General features: G+C 37.5%; 2 protein-coding genes and 1 pseudogene across 2 annotated transcripts; all 3 read right to left on the minus strand.

Moving 5' to 3' along the window:
* Positions 1–1845: 1845 nt before the first annotated feature.
* Positions 1846–9354, minus strand: LOC149266479 (heat shock cognate 70 kDa protein-like; annotated as a pseudogene).
* Positions 9355–16350: 6996 nt separating this feature from the next.
* Positions 16351–17061, minus strand: LOC149266480 (heat shock 70 kDa protein 4-like). Its single transcript, XM_089408395.1, has one exon. The coding sequence runs from the start codon at positions 17059–17061 to the stop codon at positions 16351–16353; it is 711 nt and encodes a 236-aa protein (XP_089264521.1).
* A 24-nt stretch (positions 17062–17085) lies between these two features.
* On the minus strand, positions 17086–17952 carry LOC149266481 (heat shock 70 kDa protein 1-like). The gene has a single exon (XM_089408402.1). The coding sequence runs from the start codon at positions 17950–17952 to the stop codon at positions 17086–17088; it is 867 nt and encodes a 288-aa protein (XP_089264528.1).
* Between the last annotated feature and the right edge of the window lie 6033 nt (positions 17953–23985).

Consider the following 23985-nt stretch of genomic DNA (forward strand, 5'->3'; position numbering starts at 1 on the left):
TCAAACCCTGGTCTGCAATTTCATTTTCCACCCTGCGTCTGTAGCTAATCCTTCCTCTGAGCCAACCTCTGAACCTATTGCGCCTTCTCATCTCTCTGAACTGTCTCCCTGCAGACATCCTCCTATCCCTGGTGTCAATATGCCCAGAATTCGTCGTAGAATGCGTAGTCGAAGAGGGGGTAGCAGAGGCTCTTCTTTGTCTCCGGCCTTTGACACCTCCTCCCCTTCGGCTCATCTGCCTTCAAATCGTTACCCAAATACTCGCAGCGACAGACGCCGCTCACGACCTCTTCACCTCCAACCGACGCATTCTGACTCGCCACCCAGTGAAATTCCCTCAAGTCCACAGCCGCCCCTCCACTCAGCCCAATTCCTCTACCGTTGTTCCTTAAACCAGCCCATCATCACCGCTACCATCTCCATTACCTTCCATGAGGAGGAGCCAGCGACTGAAGGTGGATGCCATACCAGCGCTGAGCCAGCCAGGCTCGAGGGAAGCACACACTATGCTAGGGCAAAGCAGGCACTCCTCCGGACACACAAACTGAGGAGGGGAAGGACAATGACCATCAAGCAGACGATGACATGGATCCTTACAGATGTTTTGTCATGGAGGAACACCCGGAGTAGCGGGAAGATGACATGGGAGCAACACAGCAGGCAGAAGAAGCCATGGATGAATGCAGGTGTTTCGTCGTTGAGGAACCCCTGTCGCCGTTGCATAACACCTGACTTACTAGCATGAAACTTGACCAGCCATACAACTTGCCAAGTGTCTTCGCATCTCAGGTTCTGGGAATTATGATATCTCATTTTTTCGGGGCTTTTAGGAAAACTCGCTGTCATATGGTTACTTTAATGATTTTTTTTTTCCTTTGAAAAATTGGTTAAATACTATGCGTAATTGTTGGTTTCCCCTCCACAGGCAGCAAGATAACACTTGCAATTTTATTTTTGAACTGGACTAGTTTCCCATTATAGGAAGTCCAGACATTGTTTTGTTGGTTTATGTCCTTAAAAAAAAAAAAAAAAAAACAAAAAAATCAATCTATATTAAATAAAATATAAACTTCAACTTTAATTTAAATTCAATATTTTTACTTTAATCTAACTATTTTTAAACTAAATAACTTACACCGATTCGAATTCAATATTTTTATTTTAATTTAAATATTTTTAAACTAAACGACTTTTACTTATTACCATCTTACACTGGTTTATTTTCCACTATAAAATAGATCAGATTATAGAACCGCTACGGTTAACAGTTAAAGTTACCATATTCGAAATTCCTATATTTCATATTCACCGTCAATAATAAGCACGCCACTCATAAGTCGTCCACATTATATCCTTGATTTGTACTCCAAAATCAACTGATATATCATTTATATTATCAGATAAAATCAAAATCAACTGATATATCATTTGTATTATCAGATAGCGGTCAACTATGGAACTACATATCCCGTCCAGATCCTCGTTAAAGTGTACATTTTTTGAGTACTGAAGCTGCAATTATATACATCAGAATACAAAACAACCTTCTACTAAACACTAAATATAAGGATCAAAGTACTAAAGAAGTTTCTACTCGACATAAGGATCAGAATATAGAATAGCCTTCTACTTTTGCAATCTATATCATTCCACTGGCAGTCAAGATCCTGGCTAAAGTGTAAAACTTCTGAGTACTGAATCTGCAATCAACATATACATCACACTACAAAATAACCTTCTACTAAATACTACATAATACGAAATACAAGGATCAAACTACAAAATAACCTTCTACTCGGCATAAGGCTCAGAATATAAAACAGCCTTCTACTTTTGCGACCGATATCATTCCAAGGGCAGTAAATCAAAGAAGAGTGATCTGTATGTGGATGGGCTGCATATCTCTTTCAACATTTCTAACTTCCCTTCCAAGACTTTGGCCTTCGCCCACTCGTTTTCCTCTAACCATTCCTCTACACTGCTCAGCATTTGCTCGATAGCTTCCAACCCTCTGATGTTCGCCGCCCCCTTCGCTTTAACCTCTTTCACTCTACTTGTCATGTTGTATATACAACTTTCCAACTTGGATTTGGCAGTGCGATCCCTTTTGGCTTCTTCATCTTCCCTCCGGAACCGCTCTGCGTCACGCACCATCCTCTCTATCTCCTCTTTGCTCAGCCGACTACAGTCATTGGCTATAACAATGTGATTACTTACACCGCTACCCTCCTCCCGGGCTGAAACTTTCAGAATGCCATCGACGTCCACTTCAAACACCGCTTTAAGCTTTGGCACTCCACATCTCGCTGCTGGAATTCCATGCAAGGAAAATTTGCCCAGAAAATTGTTGTCTGCTGTCATAGTTCTCTCACCTTCATAAACTGAAAAACATACATTTACTTGATTGTCCAACATTGTAGTAAAATTTCCCTCCGTTCGAGTGGGAATAGGAGTATTTCTGGGAACGACCACTTCCATGACACCATCCTTAAGTTCGATTCCAAGACTCAAAGGCGTGACGTCCATAAGGACTAAATGGACGCCTTCATTGTTCATGGACGCCGCCTGAAGTGCAGCACCGTATGCAACAGCTTCATCGGGATTGATACTGTTGCAGAGTTGCTTTTCCCCGAAGAATTGCCGCAGTAATTCCTGTACCTTTGGAATTCGTGTTGAACCACCCACTAACACTACACGGTCAATCTCTTCTTTGGTCATCGTAGCGTCTTCCAGACACCTCTCGACCATTTCCATGCATTTTTCGAACAATTCAGCGTTGAGTGCTTCGAACTTGGCCCTTCCAATCTTTATGTGAAAGTCTATTCCTTCGTAGAGAGAGTCAATATCAATCACAGTTTCCACAGCAGAACACAGACTTCTTTTTGCCCTCTCACATTCTGATCGGAGTCTCCGAAGAGCTGTTGCACTTGTACTCAAATCCATTTTGTGTTAAAATTGTAATTTCAACAGCGCGGTAGTTTTCGGAAAACCGCCCCGGTCTCCCCGCACCACCATTCGTAGAAGGCGGTATCCGTAGCAGGGGCCCGACACAATCAAATGGCGCCACGCGTCCCCTGTACAACAGCCGAAACCGCTCTCCCCGGACGCTAAAGGTCGTTTTGTTTGCGCGACCTTGGCGAGCGAATTGCGTTGGATCGGGTCAGGAAGCTCAGATCTGCACGAAGCTGCGCAGACTTTAACAACCGGGCCCGACGAATGAGGTGGCGACACGTGGCACCGAAGTGACGTCAGCCGACCCCGCCCACGTCAAATCAGATTTTGTGTGGAGTGATTTTTTTGTTGACCGCCGAGAAGGGAATTCAATGGTCTTTAATGTTTTACGTAGATCTTGGTGGAGGCCCCTTTAATAAGGTTATGGGGCATACGTCCTTTATGTTAATTTTTATATGTTTTTTTTAATATATGGCTATGTAAGCCCGTGTGTGAAAAATGTTACGTTATGTTTTTTTTGTTGTGGTGTATTGTGGCTGCGGCAGCATATAGTAATGTGCGCGTTTTTTTGGTGATGGGTATTGTGCCTGCGCACAATTTTTTTATGTAATGGTGTTATGTGGTGGCTGCGCACAGTAGTGCGATTTTTGTAAATGCACAGCAGTGCGTTAAAACAAAACAGGGATGTAATTGTTTTGCTCGCCATTGTAAAACAGAGGTGCATTGTAATGGTGTTGACCCTGTGCACGTTTTTTTTGTTCATGGAAATGTATTGAACGCACAGCAGTGCGAAAAAAATTTGAAAACAGGGATGTATTGTATTGGCTTGCCATCGCAAAACCAAGAGATAGCATGAGATTGTTTATGTAATACCCACAGCAGTGGAAGACCAGAAGCGAGAGAGAGACAGAGTCTCTCCAGTGAATCCCTCTCTGCGCAGAGGATGAAGTTTGTAACAGTTTTTGTTTTTAATCAATAGAAAATAGTTTTATGGTTGTGTAATGGACTGTTATGAGTCATTCTGTTTTAATAGTTTCGCTGTGCAAAGGTCCTGGAACAAATGAAACAGAGCATTGGCTCTGTGATGTCTGTTTGTATGGTTTTGGTATTTTCCCATTAAAAAAATACCCAACAGTGGTATCGGAGCTAGTCTAGGCTCTTTGAAGACTCAAAGAAGCTGAAGGAAGGTGTTGTTGCAGCAGTCAAACTTCTCCAGCAGTGTGAAGACTCAGCCAAAAGAGTTAAGGTATTTTTCAAAGCTTTCCTTTCTGTTACTGTTAAGAGAACAGTCAGTGATTTAAAAGAAAAAAAACAGTCAAGTATTTAAAGCCTAGATAAGAATGGCAAGGTCAAAGAAGAAAGCCTCCAGGCCTGTTAAAAATGTGTCTCCCTCCTCTATTAAAATAGAAGACAATTTATTTGAATACATTTTATTTGAAACCCCAAAGTTTGATGGAAACTTTGATGTATGGGAAATAAAGATGAGGGCTTTTCTAATGTCTGAGGGGATTGAAGTCTGGGAATCAGTGATTGATGATAGAAAGATGGATAAAGAATCCATGGAGTATGATGCACAAGCAGCAAAGATTATCTTGAATGGACTCCCTGATTCTGTGAAGAGGAATCTAGGAAAATATACATCAGGAAAGGATATATGGGACAGACTGCATGACCTTCATGCAAAGGGAGCACTGACCATAACAATGAGTCAAGAAGAAAATTATGAACCCATCATAGAAGCTGAAAATGAAAAGCTTGACCTCATCAAACTTCAAGTAAGAGAAAGGGATGAAGAGCTTGCCAAGCTTAAGAAGGAGCTTGACCAATGCAAGAAGAAACATCATGAAGAAGTCATATCCATGACAAATCAGCTGAATAGTGCAAAGAAGCAAGAAGATGTCTTGACAAGTGAACTTGAACAAAGACACAAGAGAGTGAATAAGCTTGTGGAAGAGATTGGACAGTACAAGGTAGAGGTCTCCTCCCTTAAGTCCGAACTACAAGAAGCCAGGAAGCAGGCACAAGGAGCTGAAAAGAAAATGAAGAGCAGTCAAGCAAAAGATGAAGAAATCTCCAAAATGAAGACAGAGATTATCTCCTTCAAAATAGTAGCAGCTGAAGCTACTCGTAGCAAGGAAGAAACTGAGGAACAACTAGCAAAGAAAAGTAATGAATGTGAAAAGTTAGAAGAAGAGATTGTCCTCCTCAGGAAGAAGGTTGAAGGGATGAACAAGATCATGAAGAGCTCTCAAGCTTTGGATGACATGCTCAGCTATCACAGATCTCCATCTGATAAATCAGGACTTGGGTATGTAGGTGAACCCTCAAACAAGCATGAGGATGCTTTAAGCAAAGGAGATGTGAAGAAGCCACAAAGAGATGGTGATGCTCCTAGTTCCAGCAAAGGCAAGGAGAAAAATGAAGGCTGCAATAGAAGAAATCCTGCTCCAAGCAGAAAACCAGCTCCAAGAAGAAATGTAGCTGATGGCAAAAAGGCAAGAGGCAATGGTGATCATCAAAGGATCTCAAGGCAGCAAGGCTTCAGAAGTACATCAAGGAAACCTCCATCTCCCAGGTACCAAAGTTCATTTTATGGTTATTGTTATGCTTGCTCAAACTTTGGTCATATGGCAAAAGACTGTAGAGCATTTCATAAAGATAAATGTTGTGGTCTTTGACAACCTCCAAGAAACAATTTTAGAAGAAATCATGAAATGTTATTCATGAACAATGTTGAATGTTTCAAGTGTCATAACATTGGGCATATGGCACGAGATTGTAACTTGACATGGGCTCTTACACAAGCTAGACCCATGCAAAAGAAGAAATTTACACAAGTATGGAGAAGGAAGGAAAGGCAATCTGAAAACCCCTTGAACTCCCCAGTGGATCTAAATTTGTTTTGAGAAGGGTCTGCCAAAAGAAGACAAGCACACATTAAAGGGGAGCTTGTAATTTTTGTTGCTGAACTGTATTAACAGTCACTCTTTGATGAAGACCTTTTATAAGGGAAAAATATGAAGTTAAATCTGCCATAAAAGCAGAGAAGAAAAAGGGGTAGCGCTCAAATGTGAAGTGCAGCAGCGCAATAAGAAGTGTGCAAAGCATGGAGACCCTCACAGCAGTGGGAAGACAAAACATAAAACAGCAGTTTGAAATTTTTTTATGGAGTACATGCATTGAAATGCATAGCAATGGAATGTAGTTTTCTTTTATGAAATGTGAGAGAACATACTCACAGCAGAGTGAGTACAATACACAGCAGTAAAAAAAATGTAATGTTTTTCTTCATATGCAATGCAGCATGCAAAGAAATGCATAAAGAAAAACATGGACAACAGATTTTTAATGCACATGGGTGAATGATAATGTGTGGCAGCAGCAAATCGAAAGGAATTGCACAGCAGTGCATTGTGCAAAAAAAATGAATGAAGACTAAGATTGTGTGAAGCAAGGGTGTAAAAAGAAAAGGCAGCAGCCCGTGTTAATTTTTTTTGTTGTGTGGAGAATGCAGTGCAAAACAGCGTGAGGATGATTTCTCTCTATGTGCAAGTAATGGAGAGTAAAGAGTTAGTGTATGGGCACACAGCAGTATGATGAAACAAAAGGCAGCCACAGTGCAAATTGCAGAGGCAACGCAGCAGCAAATAAAAACCCAGGGATGACAGTCTATGGTTGTGGGTATGGACAGCAGTGAATATGAAAAATGCAGCAGCATGAAGTTATGGACAGCAGCATGATGGCAAGAAGGAGAAGCACACAACAATGCAAATAAGAAAATGCAGCAGCATGAAGTTTTGTTGAAGAAATGAAAGGTAATGGACAGCAACACATGTAAAAGAAATTTTTTTTACAGCAGTATATGTAACTGTAATGAATGTGTTGTTCATTGAATTGAAATGCAATATATGCAACAGCAGTGAATGTAAGAAATATTTACACACAGCAGTGTAAATTTGTAAGTTGGGACAGTGTAATTGTTCCAGAAAAGACAGAGTATTTTGTCTTTGAAAAGTGGACAAGCAGTGCAAGTGTAGACACAGCAGTGTGGGGTAGACACAGTAAAGAAGATGGCACAACAGTGCAGCAGAGAATATGCAGCAGCATAAAAGAACAATGTAATGAGTATGCACAACAGTGCAATGAATTTTTATTGTTTTGAAACGACATCTAAGGCAGTGTTTGGCAGTAATCCCTCCATGAGAGGAAGTGAAGTTCTTGGGGAATCCCTCTGTCATGAGGAAGGTGCTCTTCAGCACATTGTAATGGTGAATCCCTCTGTCATGAGGAAGGTGCTCTTAAGCACAGTTTCAGGTTAATCCCTTTATTAAGAGGAAGACAACTTTGTTTGTTTGTGAACTGCATCAGAAGCAGTTGGTGAATCCCTCTATGTGAGGAAGATATCTTTGTAACAGTAGTACTGAGGAATCCCTCTATGTGAGGAAGTGCTTGGGTATGTCCTAATGCCCAGCAGTTGAAATTAAAGGGGAGTGTTAAAATTGTAATTTCAACAGCGCGGTAGTTTTTGGAAAACCGCCCCGGTCTCCCCGCACCACCATTCGCAGAAGGCGGTATCCGTAGCAGGGGCCCCGACACAATCAAATGGCGCCACGCGTCCCCTGTACAACAGCCGAAACCGCTCTCCCCGGACGCTAAAGGTCGTTTTGTTTGCGTGACCTTGGCGAGCGAATTGCGTTGGATCGGGTCAGGAAGCTCGGATCTGCACGAAGCTGCGCGGACTTTAACGACCGGGCCCGACGAATGAGGTGGCGACACGTGGCACCGAAGTGACGTCAGCCGACCCCGCCCGCGTCAAATCAGATTTTGCGTGGAGTGATTTTTTTGTTGACCGCCGAGAAGGGAATTCAATGGTCTTTAATGTTTTACGTAGATCTTGGTGGAGGCCCCTTTAATAAGGTTATGGGGCATACGTCCTTTATGTTAATTTTTATATGTTTTTTTTTATATATGGCTATGTAAGCCCGTGTGTGAAAAATGTTACGTTATGTTTTTTTTGTTGTGGTGTATTGTGGCTGCGGCAGCGTATAGTAATGTGCGCGTTTTTTTGGTGATGGGTATTGTGCCTGCGCACAATTTTTTTATGTAATGGTGTTATGTGGTGGCTGCGCACAGTAGTGCGATTTTTGTAAATGCACAGCAGTGCGTTAAAACAAAACAGGGATGTAATGGTTTTGCTCGCCATTGTAAAACAGAGGTGCATTGTAATGGTGTTGACCCTGTGCACGTTTTTTTTGTTCATGGAAATGTATTGAACGCACAGCAGTGCGAAAAGAATTTGAAAACAGGGATGTATTGTATTGGCTTGCCATCGCAAAACCAAGAGATAGCATGAGATTGTTTATGTAATACCCACAACAGTGGAAGACCAGAAGCGAGAGAGAGACAGAGTCTCTCCAGTGAATCCCTCTCTGCGCAGAGGATGAAGTTTGTAACAGTTTTTGTTTTTAATCAATAGAAAATAGTTTTATGGCTGTGTAATGGACTGTTATGAGTCATTCTGTTTTAATAGTTTCCCTGTGCAAAGGTCCTGGAACAAAGGAAACAGAGCATTGGCTCTGTGATGTCTGTTTGTATGGTTTTGGTATTTTCCCATTAAAAAAATACCCAACATTTTGTGCTTTTTCTTGAACTCCTGAACACAATATTTAAGCACTCTATTGTCAAAATCTTCACCGCCCAGATGCATGTCCCCTCCAACAGCCTTTACCACAAATTGGTTATTCTGAAGAGTGAGAATAGAAACATCGAAGGTACCTCCACCCAAGTCAAAAACCAGGATTGTCTTCTTATGATTGGACAAGTAAAGTTCAGTGTCAAACCCATAAGCCATAGCTCCCGCTGTCGGTTCGTTAATGATTCTCATGACGTTAAGTCCAGCAATAAGGGCAGCATCTTTAGTAGCTTTCCTCTGAGAATCACTGAAATAAGCAGGAACAGTGATCACAGCATCCTTGACATCAGAGCCAAGATATGTTTCCGCTATGTCTTCATTTTCACTAAGACCATTGAGGATATCTCTTCGGCTGTAAACTGCTTCCGCTCGCCTCTGTAATCAACTTGGACGAGAGGATTGCCATTGCGTCCAGAGACAACAGTGAAGGGCCAAAGTTTCATGTCACTTTGTACAGAGGGATCGGTGAATCGCCTTCCAATGAGTCTTTTGACATCGAAGACGGTATTGTGAGGATTTATGGCGCTCTGATACTTGGCACCGTCCCCAACGAGCCTCTCAGATGGGGTAAACGCAACGATGGAAGGAGTGGTTCTGTTTCCCTGATCATTGACAATGATTGCAACTCTGTCATGTTGCCATACTGCAACGCAGCTGTAGGTAGTTCCAAGATCGATGCCAATAGCCTTCCCTTTGCCTTTACCATCCATCTCGACGGTAGAAATCACGAACCACAGGAAGCGTGGTCACCCAATAAAGAACCAAGACTCTCTGCATATAGGAGAGTGGGGCAGGCAATTTAAACCGAAAAAAAGGAGCCACAGTGGGGATGCAATAATGAAAATTAATTGGAAGGTAACCCCAATCTTCATATGCAGTGCCCACTATCTTTTGGATATGACATGAAGTGACCACAGAGCAGCGTAGAGTGCTACGCCGGGATTTCATGAGCGTGGAAGTGGAACGTGGTTTATGCCTCCACGGTGGAAGCTATAGGCAACGTTATGACGAAAAGTTATACCATTTGAAACATTTTAAAACGGCCTTTAATTTTGTTCCATGTGTTTGCATGCCTTCAATTTTTTTTGGGTTTTCTGTAACAAAATATCCAGCTAGTTTACATTAACTAACTAAATAATACCATGGAAATGGAAGGTGGTACCAGCAATAAGTAACGTGATAACGAAAAACAATGCTAACAATTTAAAGCCTTTTAAATGATGGTCTTTAATATTGTTCTGAATACTCTCTCGCTAAAGAGTTATAGCGTATCTTGCAATTATGAATCCTATCTCTCACCTGCCCCAACATGCCCGTCACGCGATCTAAAATGATCACTGTTTAAATGCCCGTCACTGTCCAAAATTATTGATATTTAAATGCCCCGCACCTCTGTGATTCTGACACTTCTTTCCAGACAAAGCAAGGTATAAAAATACTCCCTGTTTTCTGAGTGTACAAATTGGAGTTTATTTCACATTTAATTATTTTTTTGGTCGTTAACTATTGAAATAGTTTAATAAATTTGATTATCCAAATATTTTTATACCTGGTTTGAGTCTCAATTAGTTGGGGAGATTTTAAAAAGATTTTATAAAATTTTTGAAAAAAATAATGGTTAAAATGAATATTTTAAAAATAAAAAATATATTTTAAAAATTTAAATTTTTATTTTTTTAATTGGTTCATTTATAGAGTTTAGGCTTCTGTGATCCATATCAAGTTTGTGAGAGATTTTTCGGCGAAAATCACATGGGATACCATTTGTCGACGCGTTTCGAACCAACTAGTGTGGTTCATCGTCAGGACAAGTTGAAGAAACAGATCTAGCTTAGCAAGTTAAATAGTCTGAGCAAAGCCTCCAACGGCTAACTTGACCAACGGCTAGTTTGACTATAGAACCAAGGTCAAAATTATTTTATTAATTTAATTAGTAATATTAAGTACCAATCCCTTAGAAATATAAAAAATATTTTTAATGGGTATTTAGTTCCAAAAATATTATTAAAATTATAAGTTAAATAGTATTTAAAAGGAAATTTAGTTAGATAAAGGACGTTATAAAATATATAAAGTAAAAGTTAATTAATAATTAAATGGAAAATTAGTTAAAAATATAAGTTGATTAGAATTTAAATGGAAAATTAGTTATATAAGGGACCTTATAATAAATAATATAAAATATATATATATATATATATATATATATATAATTGAAAAGGGTGATTATTCAGAAGTATTATTAAAATTAAAAGCTAATTAGAAATCACATGGAAAATTAAAGGACTATAAGAAATGAAAAAATTAACTCAAAAAAATAATTAAATGAAAGGAGAAAATAATAAAGAGAAAAAAAAAATAAATAAAATAATAAAAATAATAAAAAATAAATAAATAATAAATTAAAAAAATAAAAAAATAAATAATAATAATAATAATAATAAAATTAAAAAATTAAATAAATAAAAAAATAAAAAAAAAAAAAAACATTAAGAGGAGGGCGAAAAAAAAAAAAAAAAAACGATTAGGAAGAGAGTCCTGGGACCCAACACCTACTGATTTTCCAACCATCCTCTCTATTGAGATTGCTTGGCCTCTTTTCAATCTCAAGCGCTTCCCTAAATTTTCGATGATGGAAATGCGAAACCCTAGTAATAACACTAGCCTCCTCAATACAAACATGATAATTGGTTCATATAAATGAAATGATAATTTTATGGGATTATAAAAAGAATTTCTCAACATTAAATTTATTTTAAAAATAAAAAATAAAAAAATATATATATGCAAAAATAAAAAATCAAAAAATTTATATATGACACCAAGTGTTATAATAGTACAAATAATACACACATCAAATCTAAAATATTTATAAAAAAATCATTTTTGAGTAGGTGTGTTTGACTTTTAATTAATGTATAACTTTTGAAAATAATTTACAAAATTTACTCAAGTTTTTGAAATTTTTTAACAATCTCATTTTTATTTTATGGGTTTTTTGGGTGGTTTATATATATATATATATATATATATATATATATATATCATTTTATGTAATATCTCCCATTAATGTAAATATTTATTTTTTTACTCCAATCAAACACTCTGTTACTATTTTTAAATTATAATCTATTTTTGGAATTTAGTTATGGAAGAATAAATTTTGCAGTTATGGGTAAACACTGTTTTACTAGGTAATTAGTTATGGAGACAGTTATCTGTTCCAAAACTAAATCCTAGAGTATTTTACTGAAAAGATCAAGAGGATAGGGGTATCTGAGATCAGAAAAATGAAAGGAGACTATGCTGAAGGGTCAGGCAGTCTGTGATGGCTATGTCTAGTTAAGATGAGATAGTTGGTAGACATTAAAGTCTCTGAGGAGAGAGAGAACTCCTCAAATCAGGAGTAGCACGAGGGGAAGATTTACTGAAGCAATCTCACGACATGAAAGAAAATTAAAGTGCAAGTCTTGTTTTAGACTAGCATAGCATGGGGGGGAGACTTACTGAAGCAGGTAATCTCACGGCAGGGAGGAAAATTAAAGTGCAAGTATTGTTTTAGACCAACGTAAACAGATCAGTAAAGAATTGCTTGTATAAGTTATTCTCTAAATCTAAGAAAAATAACTTCACAAATTCGCTAAATTTAAGAGATAATATTTGTGAATTATTGTTGCAAGAATTATAGGTAAGGTTTCCTATTTCTTAAAGTATGTCATTAGGGTTTTCTTATTTTATTTTGAAATATTTCATCAAAGAGTAAGAATAGAGTAATAATAGAAAACTTAGAAAAAACCCTTGTTGTATTCACAGAAAGAAACTATATTAAGATCAGTAGAATTAGCAAAGAACTTAGATGGAGAAGCAAAATTGGGAAAATGATAAGATTCCTGTAAACATTACTATCGCAATACTAGATAGGGTAAATCCTCTACATTGTCTTTATTTAAATCAGGAAAAATAGATAAATTTTCTATCAACCGAAAGAACTTCAAACATGGATAGATAAAATAAACAGGAATGCTTAAAGATCAACACATTCAAATTGTTCACGATTATGTACCATAATCTGTTACATGCATTAAACCCTAGACAATGCATAACACATACACTAATTAATTATGAAAAGCTCCATGGCTACAAACAGAGAATAACAAAGAGAATCTAAGCTCACGAATCAATCTGTAAGATACGAAAAGTCGACTTTTGGAGATTTTAAAAGAAAATGAAGATTACAGTCTTAGCCCAGATATCAAAATTTTAGCATTTCAAACTTCTAAAGAAGCCGTCAAGACATTTTCCTTTAATTCACAACAAGCTGAGAGAATTTACCAAGCTATAACTAAAATAATGCAGATCAAATTGAGGCATACAATTCTGAGCTGCATTATAACTCTGTATAGAATGAAAGCGTAAAACAAATACTCTAAATAAATTGAGAAAGGATAACCCTCAGTTTCCAATCTCAGCATTTGAATAAACAAGGAAAACAATCTGAAACTCTACAATTAAATTATGAAAATGCTCGTCTCAATAAGAAATTTCATATCAATAAGCTCCAGTCATACATTTTAAAATGTTCCAAAATGTTTGTATATTATCAAGGATGGCGACCTGAACTCTTTACCAAAACCTTCAACATTCAGTCGAAGTCGTAAGGTCTTTTTAAAAAAGCCTCAAACAAAATTCTTAAAACAAAAAAGAACTAACAGTGGAGCCACGGCTCCAATGGCCTCAAAAAATCTATCTAGAACTAATATCATAGTCTTTTAGACTTGGCAGCCTGGTCATAAAACCCTATCCTAGAAATATTTGAAGTAAGTCATAATACCTGGAGTTGGGACAATAGTTCCGAACTGAAAATATGGAAACAGAAGGAGGAGAAGAAAACCAAGAGAAAGAATCAGGAAACGTGTCCGATCACACCACACAAAAGAAATAGAAAATTGAACTCCTTGGGGAGTTTCGTAAAATCAAGCCTCCTCTCTTTGATGGGGAGCAAGAAGAGGTTGCAGAAGCATGGTTAATTAAGATGAACAAGTATTTCCAGCTTTATGAGTATGAATACAATTTGAAGGCCATCTGGCCATTTTCCAACTTCAACGGAAAGCTACATTGTGGTGGGAGGAAGTAAAAACAATCCATGGGGTCAATGAGCAAAATATAACTTGGGAGAAATTCTAGAAATTCTTTAAAGAGAAATATTTGACCGAGAGATTTTATGATGAAAAATTAAAAGAGTTCCATGATCTCCACCTGGGCCAAATGACTATGGATGAATTTATAACAAAATTTACATCATTATTGTGATACGTTCCTTATATTCGTGAAGAAAAAGCCAAAGTAGAGCGGTTTTTCAACAGTCTTCTGTTGTTCATGAAAGAATGGCTGGAATTTGACAACCCAAAAACCATGGACGAAGTCATTCGGAAAGCATGAATTTGTTATTGGCAAAATAAACCAAAGGGAGATGCGAGTAAAAGGTGGGCAGAAAAGAAGGGAAATAAGTTTATTCCAAGCCACAAGGGAAATAAGAGAACCAACAACAAGCGATTATATAAAGGTCAAGGTAATCGGAATGTGAATAAGCCCATATTTAAGGTACCAAGAGAAACTAGGACAAATGAACAAACCAACAGAATTGAAGTAGAATTAATTAACAAACCACCTATACAGTGTTGGGGATGTCAAGGCCCACATTATGTCAAAATTTTCCCTCAATGCAGGGGAGAAAATTAGATCTCACAAATTCGGGAGGCATCCATTGTGGGAGAAGTGGCAAGAAGCATCTTAAGATCAACGTAACTCTTGAAGATCATCACGCAGAGTTTCAACCAACTATGGTTGAATTTGAAGGTACTATGTTTTACCAGACTTGCTCTATTTTAATAGATCTCGAGGCTAGATTAAGTTACATTAGTCCCAGGGTAGTGGAACGATGTAAATTACAAGTTGTTAAATTTAAAAACCCATGGTTAGTACAGCTAGCCACAGGGGGAAAAAGAAGAGTTTTGTCTAAAGAAAGTAACTACCCTTTGATTTTAGATGGTCAACCTATCATAGCTGATTTAAATGTGTTACCCTTGGAGTCATACGACATTCTGATAGGTATGGACTGGTTAGAAAAGCACTAGTCCTTAATAAATTGTAAAAAAAAGCTATTAGCTACCGAGATGAAATAGGAGAGACACAATAAATTCAAAGTGTTCAGAAACCTCTACAATTAAGGCCAATAACAGCCTCCCAATTAGCTAAATGAATCAGAAAAGGTTGTTAAGTTTATGTAATACAAGTAGGGTATGCTGACTCTAAAGATAAATCTTTATCATTAGAAAACATACCTGTGATACAAAATTTTCCAGATGTATTTCCTGATGAAATACCGGGCCTACCCACAAAAAGAGACATAGATTTTACTATTGAGTTGATTCCAGGCGCTGCTGTGGTTTCCCAGGCACCTTACCGAATGAGCATACCCGAGCTAACAAAATTAAAAATGCAACTCCAAAAGTTGCTTGATAATAAGTATATTTGTCCCAGTGTGTCTCCTTGGGGAGCTCTGGTATTATTTGTTAAAAAGAAGGACGAAACCTTGCGAATGTGCATGGATTACCACCAGCTAAACAAGCTGACCATTAAAACAAATACCCCCTTCCCTAGATAGATGATCTCTTTGACTAGGTGAAAGGTGCAACTGTATTCTCAAAGATTGATCTCCGCTCTAGGTATCATCAGATTAGAATAAAAGAGGGAGATATTGTAAAAATTGCTTTCATGACGCGTTATGGACATTATGAGTTCGTGGTTTTACCATTTGGACTAACTAATGCCCCAGTAACTTTCATGTGTCTCATGAACAACATATTTCATCAATTCTTAGATAAATTTGTATTAATCTTTATTGATGACATACTAATCTATTCTCGAAACATGGAAGAACATAAGGAACATCTCCGTATTGTTCTGCAAGTCCTACGAGAACACCAACTGTACGCCAAGTATAGTAAATGTGATTTCTTTAAGGATCAAATCCAATACTTGGGACATGTCATCACCAAGGACGGAATTGTCGTAGATCTGGAAAAGATAAGAACCATTATGGAATGGCCAATACCAAAGGATGTAGTTGACATAAGATCATTTATGGGCTTAGCAGGTTACTATCGAAGATTTGTGGAGGGTTTCTCTAGAGTAGCATATCATATCACCTCTCTACAAAAGAAAGGCAAAGCTTTCAAATGGACCCCCGACTGTCAAAGGAGATTTTACCAGCTCAAGCATCTTCTTACCACAACACCTATTCTAAGATGAGATGAGATGACACGTTAAGCTACAACATTCATAAATCCGATATTTCATATTCAACATTATTAATACACACTCACTCATAAGTCTTCCACATTATATCCTCGATTTTTACTCCAAAATCACCTGATATATCATTTCTATTATCGACTTGCCCTTTAATACATTGAAAGGCAGATAGCAATCAACTATAGATCCAGTCTAGATCATGGTTACAGGCGGAATTTTTTTACATAAAATGTCAATTTTCTAAGCACTAATTTGAAATCAACATAAACATTGGAATACAAAAAGAAATTTCTACTAGATATGACATAATACAAGGATCAGAGTACAAAATAACATTCTACTCGACATAAAGGATCAGAATACAAAATTGTCTTCTACTATTGCAACCGATATTATTCCAAGGATAGAAAATCAAAGAAGAGTGATCTGTATGCGAATGGGCTGCATATCTCTTTCAACATTTTCAACTTCCCTTCTAGTACTTTGGCCTTCGCCCACTTTTTTTCCTCTAACCATTCCTCCACACGGCTCAGCATTTGCTCTATAAATTCCAACCCTCTGATGTTCATCGCTCCCTTGGCTTTCACCTCTTTCACTCTACTTTTCATGTTGTATATATAACATTCCAACTTGGATTTGGCAGTGCGATCCCTTTTGGTTTCTTCATCTTCCCTCCGGAACTGCTCTGCGTCATGCACCATCCTCTCTATCTCTGCTTTGTTGAGCCGACCACAGTCATTAGCTATAACAATGTGATTACTTACCCCACTACCCTCCTCCCAAGCTGAAAATTTCAGAATTCCATCGATGTCCACATCAAATGCCGCTTTAAGCTTTGGCACTCCACATCTCGCTGCCAGAATTCCACGCAAAGAAAATTCACCCAACAAATTGTTGTCTACTGTCATAGTTCTCTCAAGTTCATAAACTGGAAAACATACATTTACTTGATTGTCCAACATTGTAATAAAATTTCCCTCCCTTTGAGTGGGAATAGGAGTATTTCTAGGAATGACCACTGACATGACACCACCCTTACTCTCGATTCCAAGACTTAAAGGTGTGACGTCCATAAGGACTAAATGGACACCTTCTTTGTTCATGGATGCCACCTGAAGTGCAGCACATTATGCAACAATGTCGTCGGGATTGATACTGTTGCAGAGTTTCTTTCCCCCACAGAATTGCCGCAGTAATTCCTGTACCTTTGGAATTCGTGTTGAACCACCAACTAACACTACACGGTCAATCTGTTCTTTGGTCATCGTAACGTCTTCCAGACACTTGTCGACCATTTCCATGCACTTTTCGAACAATTCAGCATTGAGTGCTTCGAACTTGGCCCTTGCAATCTTTATGTGAAAGTATATTCCTTCGTAGCAAGATTCAATATCAATTACTATTTCCACAGTAGAAGACAGACTTCTTTTTGCCCTCTCACATTCTGATTGGAGTATCCGAAGAGCTTTTGCACTTGTACTCAAATCCATTTTCTGCTTTTTCTTGAACTCCTGGACACAACAATTAAGCACTCTATTGTCAAAATCTTCACCGCCCATATGCATGTCCCCTCCAACAGCGTTTACCACAAATTGGCTATTCTGAAGAGTGAGAATAGAAGCATTGAAGGTACCTCGACCCAAGTCAAAAACTAGGATTGTCTTCTTATGTTTGGACAAGTAAAGGTCAATGTCAAACCCATAAGCCATAGCTCCCATTGTTGGTTCGTTAATGATTCTCATGACGTTGAGTCCAGCAATAAGAGAAACATCTTTAGTAGCTTTCCTCTGAGAATCAGTGAAATAAGTAGGCAAAGTGATCACAACATCCTTGACATCAAAGCCAAGATATGTTTCAGCTATGGTCATCATTTTCACTAAAACCATGGAGGATATCTCTTCGGTTGTAAACTGCTTTCGCTCGCCTCTGTAATCAAATCGGTGGAGAGGATTGCCATTGTTTCCAGAGACAATAGTGAAGGGCCAAAGTTTCATGTCATTCTTCACAGAGGGATTGGTGATCACCTTCCAGTGAGTCTTTTGACATCGAAGATGGTATTGTGAGGATTTGTGGTGCTCTGATACTTGGCACCACCCCAACAAGCCTCTTAGATGGGGTAAACACAATGATGGAAGAGTGGTTAGGTTTCATTGATCATTAACAATTATTGCACTCTGTCATGTTGCCATACTGCAACACAGCTGTAGGTTGTTCCAAGATCAATACCAATAGCCTTCCCTTTGCCTTTACCATCCATCTTGATGGTAGAAATCACGCTAATCGCGAACCAGAGGAAGCGTGGTCACCCAATAAAGAACCAAGACTCTGTGCATATAGGAGAGTGGGGCAGGCAATTTAAACTGAAAAAAAGGAGCCACAGTGGAGATGCAATAATGAAAATTAATTGGAGATGCAGTAATGCAATAATTGGAAAATTAATTTTAGTGTGCTATGTAGGGATTTCATGAGCGTGGAAGTGGAACGTGGTTTATTGCCTACTGTTGAAGCAATAGGCAACGTTATGAAGAAAATCTATACCATTTAAACCATTTTGAAGTGGCCTTTAATTTTGTTCCGTATGTGATCCTGCCTTTATTTTTATTTTGGTTTTTTGTAGCAAAATAACCAGTTAGTTTACCTAACTAAATACCATGGAAATGAAATCCGTATGTGATCTTGCCTTTATTTTTTTTGGGTTTTCTGTAACAAAATAACCAGTTAGTTTACCGAACTAAATACCATGGAAATGAAAGGTGGTAGAGGCGATAAGTAACGTTATAAGGAGAAGCTATGCTAACCATTTAAAACCTTTTAAAACACAACGCTTAATATTGTTCCGGATACTCTCTCACTTTATAACGGATCTTGAAATAATGAATCATATCTCTCACATGCTCCCAAGTTCCAACATCGTTGGTTTATCAGATCTAAAATTATCACAGTTTAAATGCTTGATCTAGAATGACCACTATTTAAATGCCTGTCACTGTCCAAAATTATTGCTAGTAACAGATTCCCCACCCCCGCCTCGGTGGCATGAGAGTCTCGCTTTGTTAAAATCACAGGATCTTAGTATATTGACTTGCGGGTAGTTGGATTTACTCTTGGTGTTATAGTGGCAACTATGAGGATTGATCCTGGGTCTCCCATAGATTAGGGTTGGCAATTACCGATTCACCATGTGGTTAAAAAAATAAAATAAATAAAATGCCTGGCACATATGTGATTGTGATGCTTCCTCACAAATAAAGCAATGTATAAACATACCCCAGTTTTGAAGGGTACAAAATTGCAGTTTATTTCACATTTAATTAATTAATTTATTATTTAATTAAACAATACCTTAATTTATGGTTTCTACATTTGCACAAGAGGAATTTTAGAATTGAAATAGTTTAATAAATTTCATTATCATATTCAACTTTAACTATATTTTATAGGCAATATATTGGCAAACTAAAGATGGGGCTCCATTACATATATTTGATATTTACATTTTTGGTGTATTTATTTTAGAATAAGGGTGGTAGGATTTATATTCTTTATTAATAGATAATTAAAATTAATAAAATAAATATATTTACATTGATAATTATATCTCTATTTTGAAATAGAGATAATGAAATTTATATTATTATTTACATTGATACTTATATCTATATTTTGAAATAGAGATAATGAAATCTATATTAGATATCATTTTTTGGGATTCAACTGCGTTAAGTAAGTCATTCATCTATGACCATTTCCATGAGAGCTAGTCGTAACTAACTAATTTCTCATGATTTTTGAATAGTCCATTTCTTTACCCCTATGAGCATCACCCGATGCAATGAGTGCTAAGTGCACTATTCAAAAATCATGAGAAATTAGCAAGTTACGACTACCTCTCATTAAAATGGTCATAGATGAATGACTTACTTAACACAGTTCAATCCCAAAAAATGATATCTAATATAATGCACCGCGAAAACCCCCAATACTTAATTCAAAAAAGTGAAAGGAACACTACTTGAATGGTTCATGAGGCACAATACTTGCTAAGGTTTTGCAAATGGAGTAGCATCGCTAAGTGGGTTTGATTGTGGGGAAAAACTCCACAGTTAAGCGTGCTTGAGCCAGAGGCGATTTGGGATGGGTGACCTCCCAGGAAGTCCTGGTTATCGAGTGCAAGCCCTGGAAGTGATGATTTACGCTATGTGATTTATTTCAGTAGTTTCAATCCCACTTCTTCACCGCTGCGAGCATCACATGATGCAATGAGTGCTGAGTGGACTATTCAAAAATCATGAGAAATTAGTCAGTTACGACTACCTCTCATGGAAATGGTCATAGATGAATGACTTTATTAATGCAGTTGAATCCAAAAAGAATGATATGTAATATAATGCACTGTGAAAGACCCTCAATACTTAAATAATTACATAGTTACAAAATCATTTCAATTTACTTAGATGTTTACTGAAGATCATTGTTCTCACTTGGTAACTAGTTAATAACAATTCCATTCATGGGAGCTAACAAAAGTGAACAAGTCGGCTCATGTTAGGTCCCTATAATACTAGTGATTACCCCATTACTATTGTAGTTGTATCCCTTATTAGTATTGTTGTGCCCCTATTGTCCCCATATTGTTATTACTGTGCCCCATAGAATCCCTTTATTGTTATTTTTGTGCCTTTATATTATTATTGTTAGGTCGGCTGGGTTATATTGTGACTCCTTAGACTCGTATATATAGAAAGGAGGTTTTGTCATTTGAATCATCAAGGAATCATTCATTTGTGTAATGTAAAGGAGGTTGCCCCCTCGAAGAGGCTGAATTCTAAGGCGTTGATCTATCTTTTCTATCTTTTTGTGAGCTAGTTTCATAACATTTGGTATCAGAGATTTTGGATTTTAGGGTTTCGCTGCTCCAAATAGGTCATTGTGGAATTTTCGCTATAACTTTTTGTCTGCGATGTTTCAGAAGCGAAAAAAAAAAACCATTTGAGATGAAATCGCGCTGAACCTCGGGTCCGAATTTCAGAGCTTTTCGCATTATATTTGCAGAGATATGATTTGAGGAATTTGGTCTTTTTTCAGACTCCTGAATTACATTCCAAACAGGTGACCTGGGGAAAATCATCATCACTTTCTCTCTGAGCATTGGATTGAAATTCAGCAAGAAGGTATAGAATGAGGACGGATTGTAGTTTCTTGTATATATTTTTCAAAGCAAAGGTCGAAAAATGGACACGTGGCACGTTGTACAAGTTCGCTCTACTGAACTAGTCTATAATTAGGTCACTGTGGGAGTTTTGGCATAACTCTTCCTTGGAGAATCCAATTTGGATCGGACTATTGGCATTGGAAAGAGGACACAGAGGGCTACTGCAGGTTGTAATTTCAAAACTGGATGATCCAAAATTATAGAGATACATCAAAGGCAATATCAAGCTCCTACAAAGTGAAAAAAGGTGTGTAGATTTTTTTAAATTCTTGCTTAAGCTTGGTTGGAAAAATTATTTTGAAGGAATTCAAAGGGCATAGTAGAGCATTATTATCGATAACTGATGCTCCAAGGAAAGAAAATGCAAACACCTAGTAAAAAACCTAAAAGCTCTAGCATGACTCATGAAGAAGAGGAAGAAATGCTACATGATATATCAAAATTACAAGACCAAGTGCAACAGATGTCACTCTCACAAAATCTAACAGAAGCTCAGATAAATGGCATGGAAGCTAAGATGAATGGCATGGAAGGTAAGATGGACAATTTGAAGATAGATTTGAACACAAATTTGAAGACAGGCATGGCAGATTTGAAGACAAATTTGACAAATTTTCTACAAGAATACTTACTAATGGTGAAAGGGTAGTAAAGGAAACTCATGATGCAAACAAAAGAATTGTTAATCATGATTTCATAGACTCTAATGTTGGATTGAAGGCCTACCATATTCCAAAAATCGATATGAGGAAGTTTGATGGCAAGGATCATGCAACCTGGATATTACAGATGGAGCAATTTTTCGATCTCAATAATGTGCAAAACACACAAAAGGTACGTATTGCAACTTTATATTTGGAACCAAATCAATTTGTATGGTATCAATGGCTTTGCTCTCGTAAACAAATTATCACTTGGGCAATTTTTATGGAAGAATTGACAGCACATTATGAGGATACAAAAAGAAACACTTTTTTTAGCCAATTGATAAGTCTCAAGCAAAAGGGTTCAATAATGGAGCACATTGAGGAGTTCCAAAAATTGAACATAAGGGTAAAAAATATTCTAGAGGAGCATAGGATTGATGTGTTCATAGGGACTTTAAGGGATAATATCCAACATGATGTTTGCCTTTGGGAACCTGATTCATTAGAGAAGGCATTCAGGTTAGCAAGAAAAATGGAAAGCAAAATTATGGCAACTGGGAAGCATACCACTCATAACTATAAAGATGGAAGTGTTGTTGCCCCTAGTCTTCCACAACCTATAAGTTTGACACCACAACAATTGGAAGAAAAAAGAGCAAAAGAGCTTTGTTATAGTTGTGATAGCAAATACACTAAAGGTCATAAGTGTGCTGAGAAGAAATTATTTTACATAGATTGTGAAGAGGAAGAAGAAAAGGAGCAAGAAAGGTCAAAAGAAGAGGATATACTCCAGGAACAAAGCCTAGATAAAGAAGAAATGAATCCGACCATATCTTGTAATGCATTGGCTAGAATTACCACTCCTCAAACCATCAAGATAGAAGGACAAATCAAGAAGAAAAAGGTAATAGTGTCGATTGATTCAGGAAGTACCCAAAATTGTATTCATTGTAAGGTAGCAAAAGAATTGAATTGCTTCCTATATCCAGCACCAGAGTGTCAAGTGATGGTTGCAAATGGAGGAACAATAAATTGCTCTGGAAAGTGCCATAATATCAAGCTATCCATGGGAGAATATGTATTGACTAGCCCAATGCTTTCCATTCCAATGGGAGGTGCTGATGTTGTACTAGGAGTCCAATGGATACAATCCTTGGGTGCAATAGCTTTTAATTTTCAAGAACTTTTCATGAAATTTTCTACGGAAGGAAAGGAAGTTGAATTAAGGGGTATTACAGGGAAACCGAGAAAGATAATCAGATTTAACGGTATGAAAAAGCTTCTAAAAAAGGAAGAAAGAGGTGTAATTGCACAATTATGTTCGCTAGATGTTTCCACATCAAAATCATCTATTTCTCCAGATCTCCAGAAAGTCTTGGACAATCATTCCAAGGTATTTGAGACTCCCAAAGGTCTCCCACCTATTCGTGATCATGATCATGCTATTCATCTGATTCCAGGAAGTGTTCCTCCAAACATCAGGCCGTACAGATATCCCTATGCCCAAAAGAGTGAAATTGAACGTATGGTTGCAGAAATGCTAGAGGCTGGTATAATTCAACCTAGTTAAAGTTCTTTCTCTACTCCCGTAGTATTCGTGCACAAGAAGGATGGATCATGGCGCATGTGTCCGGATTATAGGGAACTCAGGAAGCTCACTATTAAAGATAAGTTTCCCATTTCTGTCATTGATGAATTACTAGATGAATTGCATGGATCAATTTACTTCACCAAGTTGGATCTTCGTAAAGGATATCATCAAATCAGAATGAAGATTGAAGACATTCCAAAAACAACATTTAGAACTCATGAGGGTCATTATGAATTTTTGGTCATGCCTTTTGGCCTTACCAATGCACCTTCTACATTTCAAGGTTTGATGAATTCCATTTTCAAACCCTTCCTTAGAAAATTTGTGTTAGTAGTTTTTGATGATATACTAATCTACAACAAGTCTTGGAAGGATCATGTTGAACATGTTGACAGGGTGCTACAACTATTGGAAGAAAAACAATTATATGCAAAAAGATCCAAATGTTTCTTTGGAGTACAAGAGGTGGAATATCTAGGTCATATTGCATCTCATGAAGGAGTTAAGGTAGACCCTGGAAAAATTAAAGCCATTAAGGAATGGAAAATCCCCACATCCATAAAGCATTTGCGAGGAT

The sequence above is a fragment of the Pinus tabuliformis genome, chromosome 6, assembly GCF_031772625.1.
Source record: "Pinus tabuliformis cultivar Carrire ecotype Pingquan chromosome 6, CPIR1, whole genome shotgun sequence".
Taxonomy (NCBI): Eukaryota; Viridiplantae; Streptophyta; class Pinopsida; order Pinales; family Pinaceae; genus Pinus; species Pinus tabuliformis.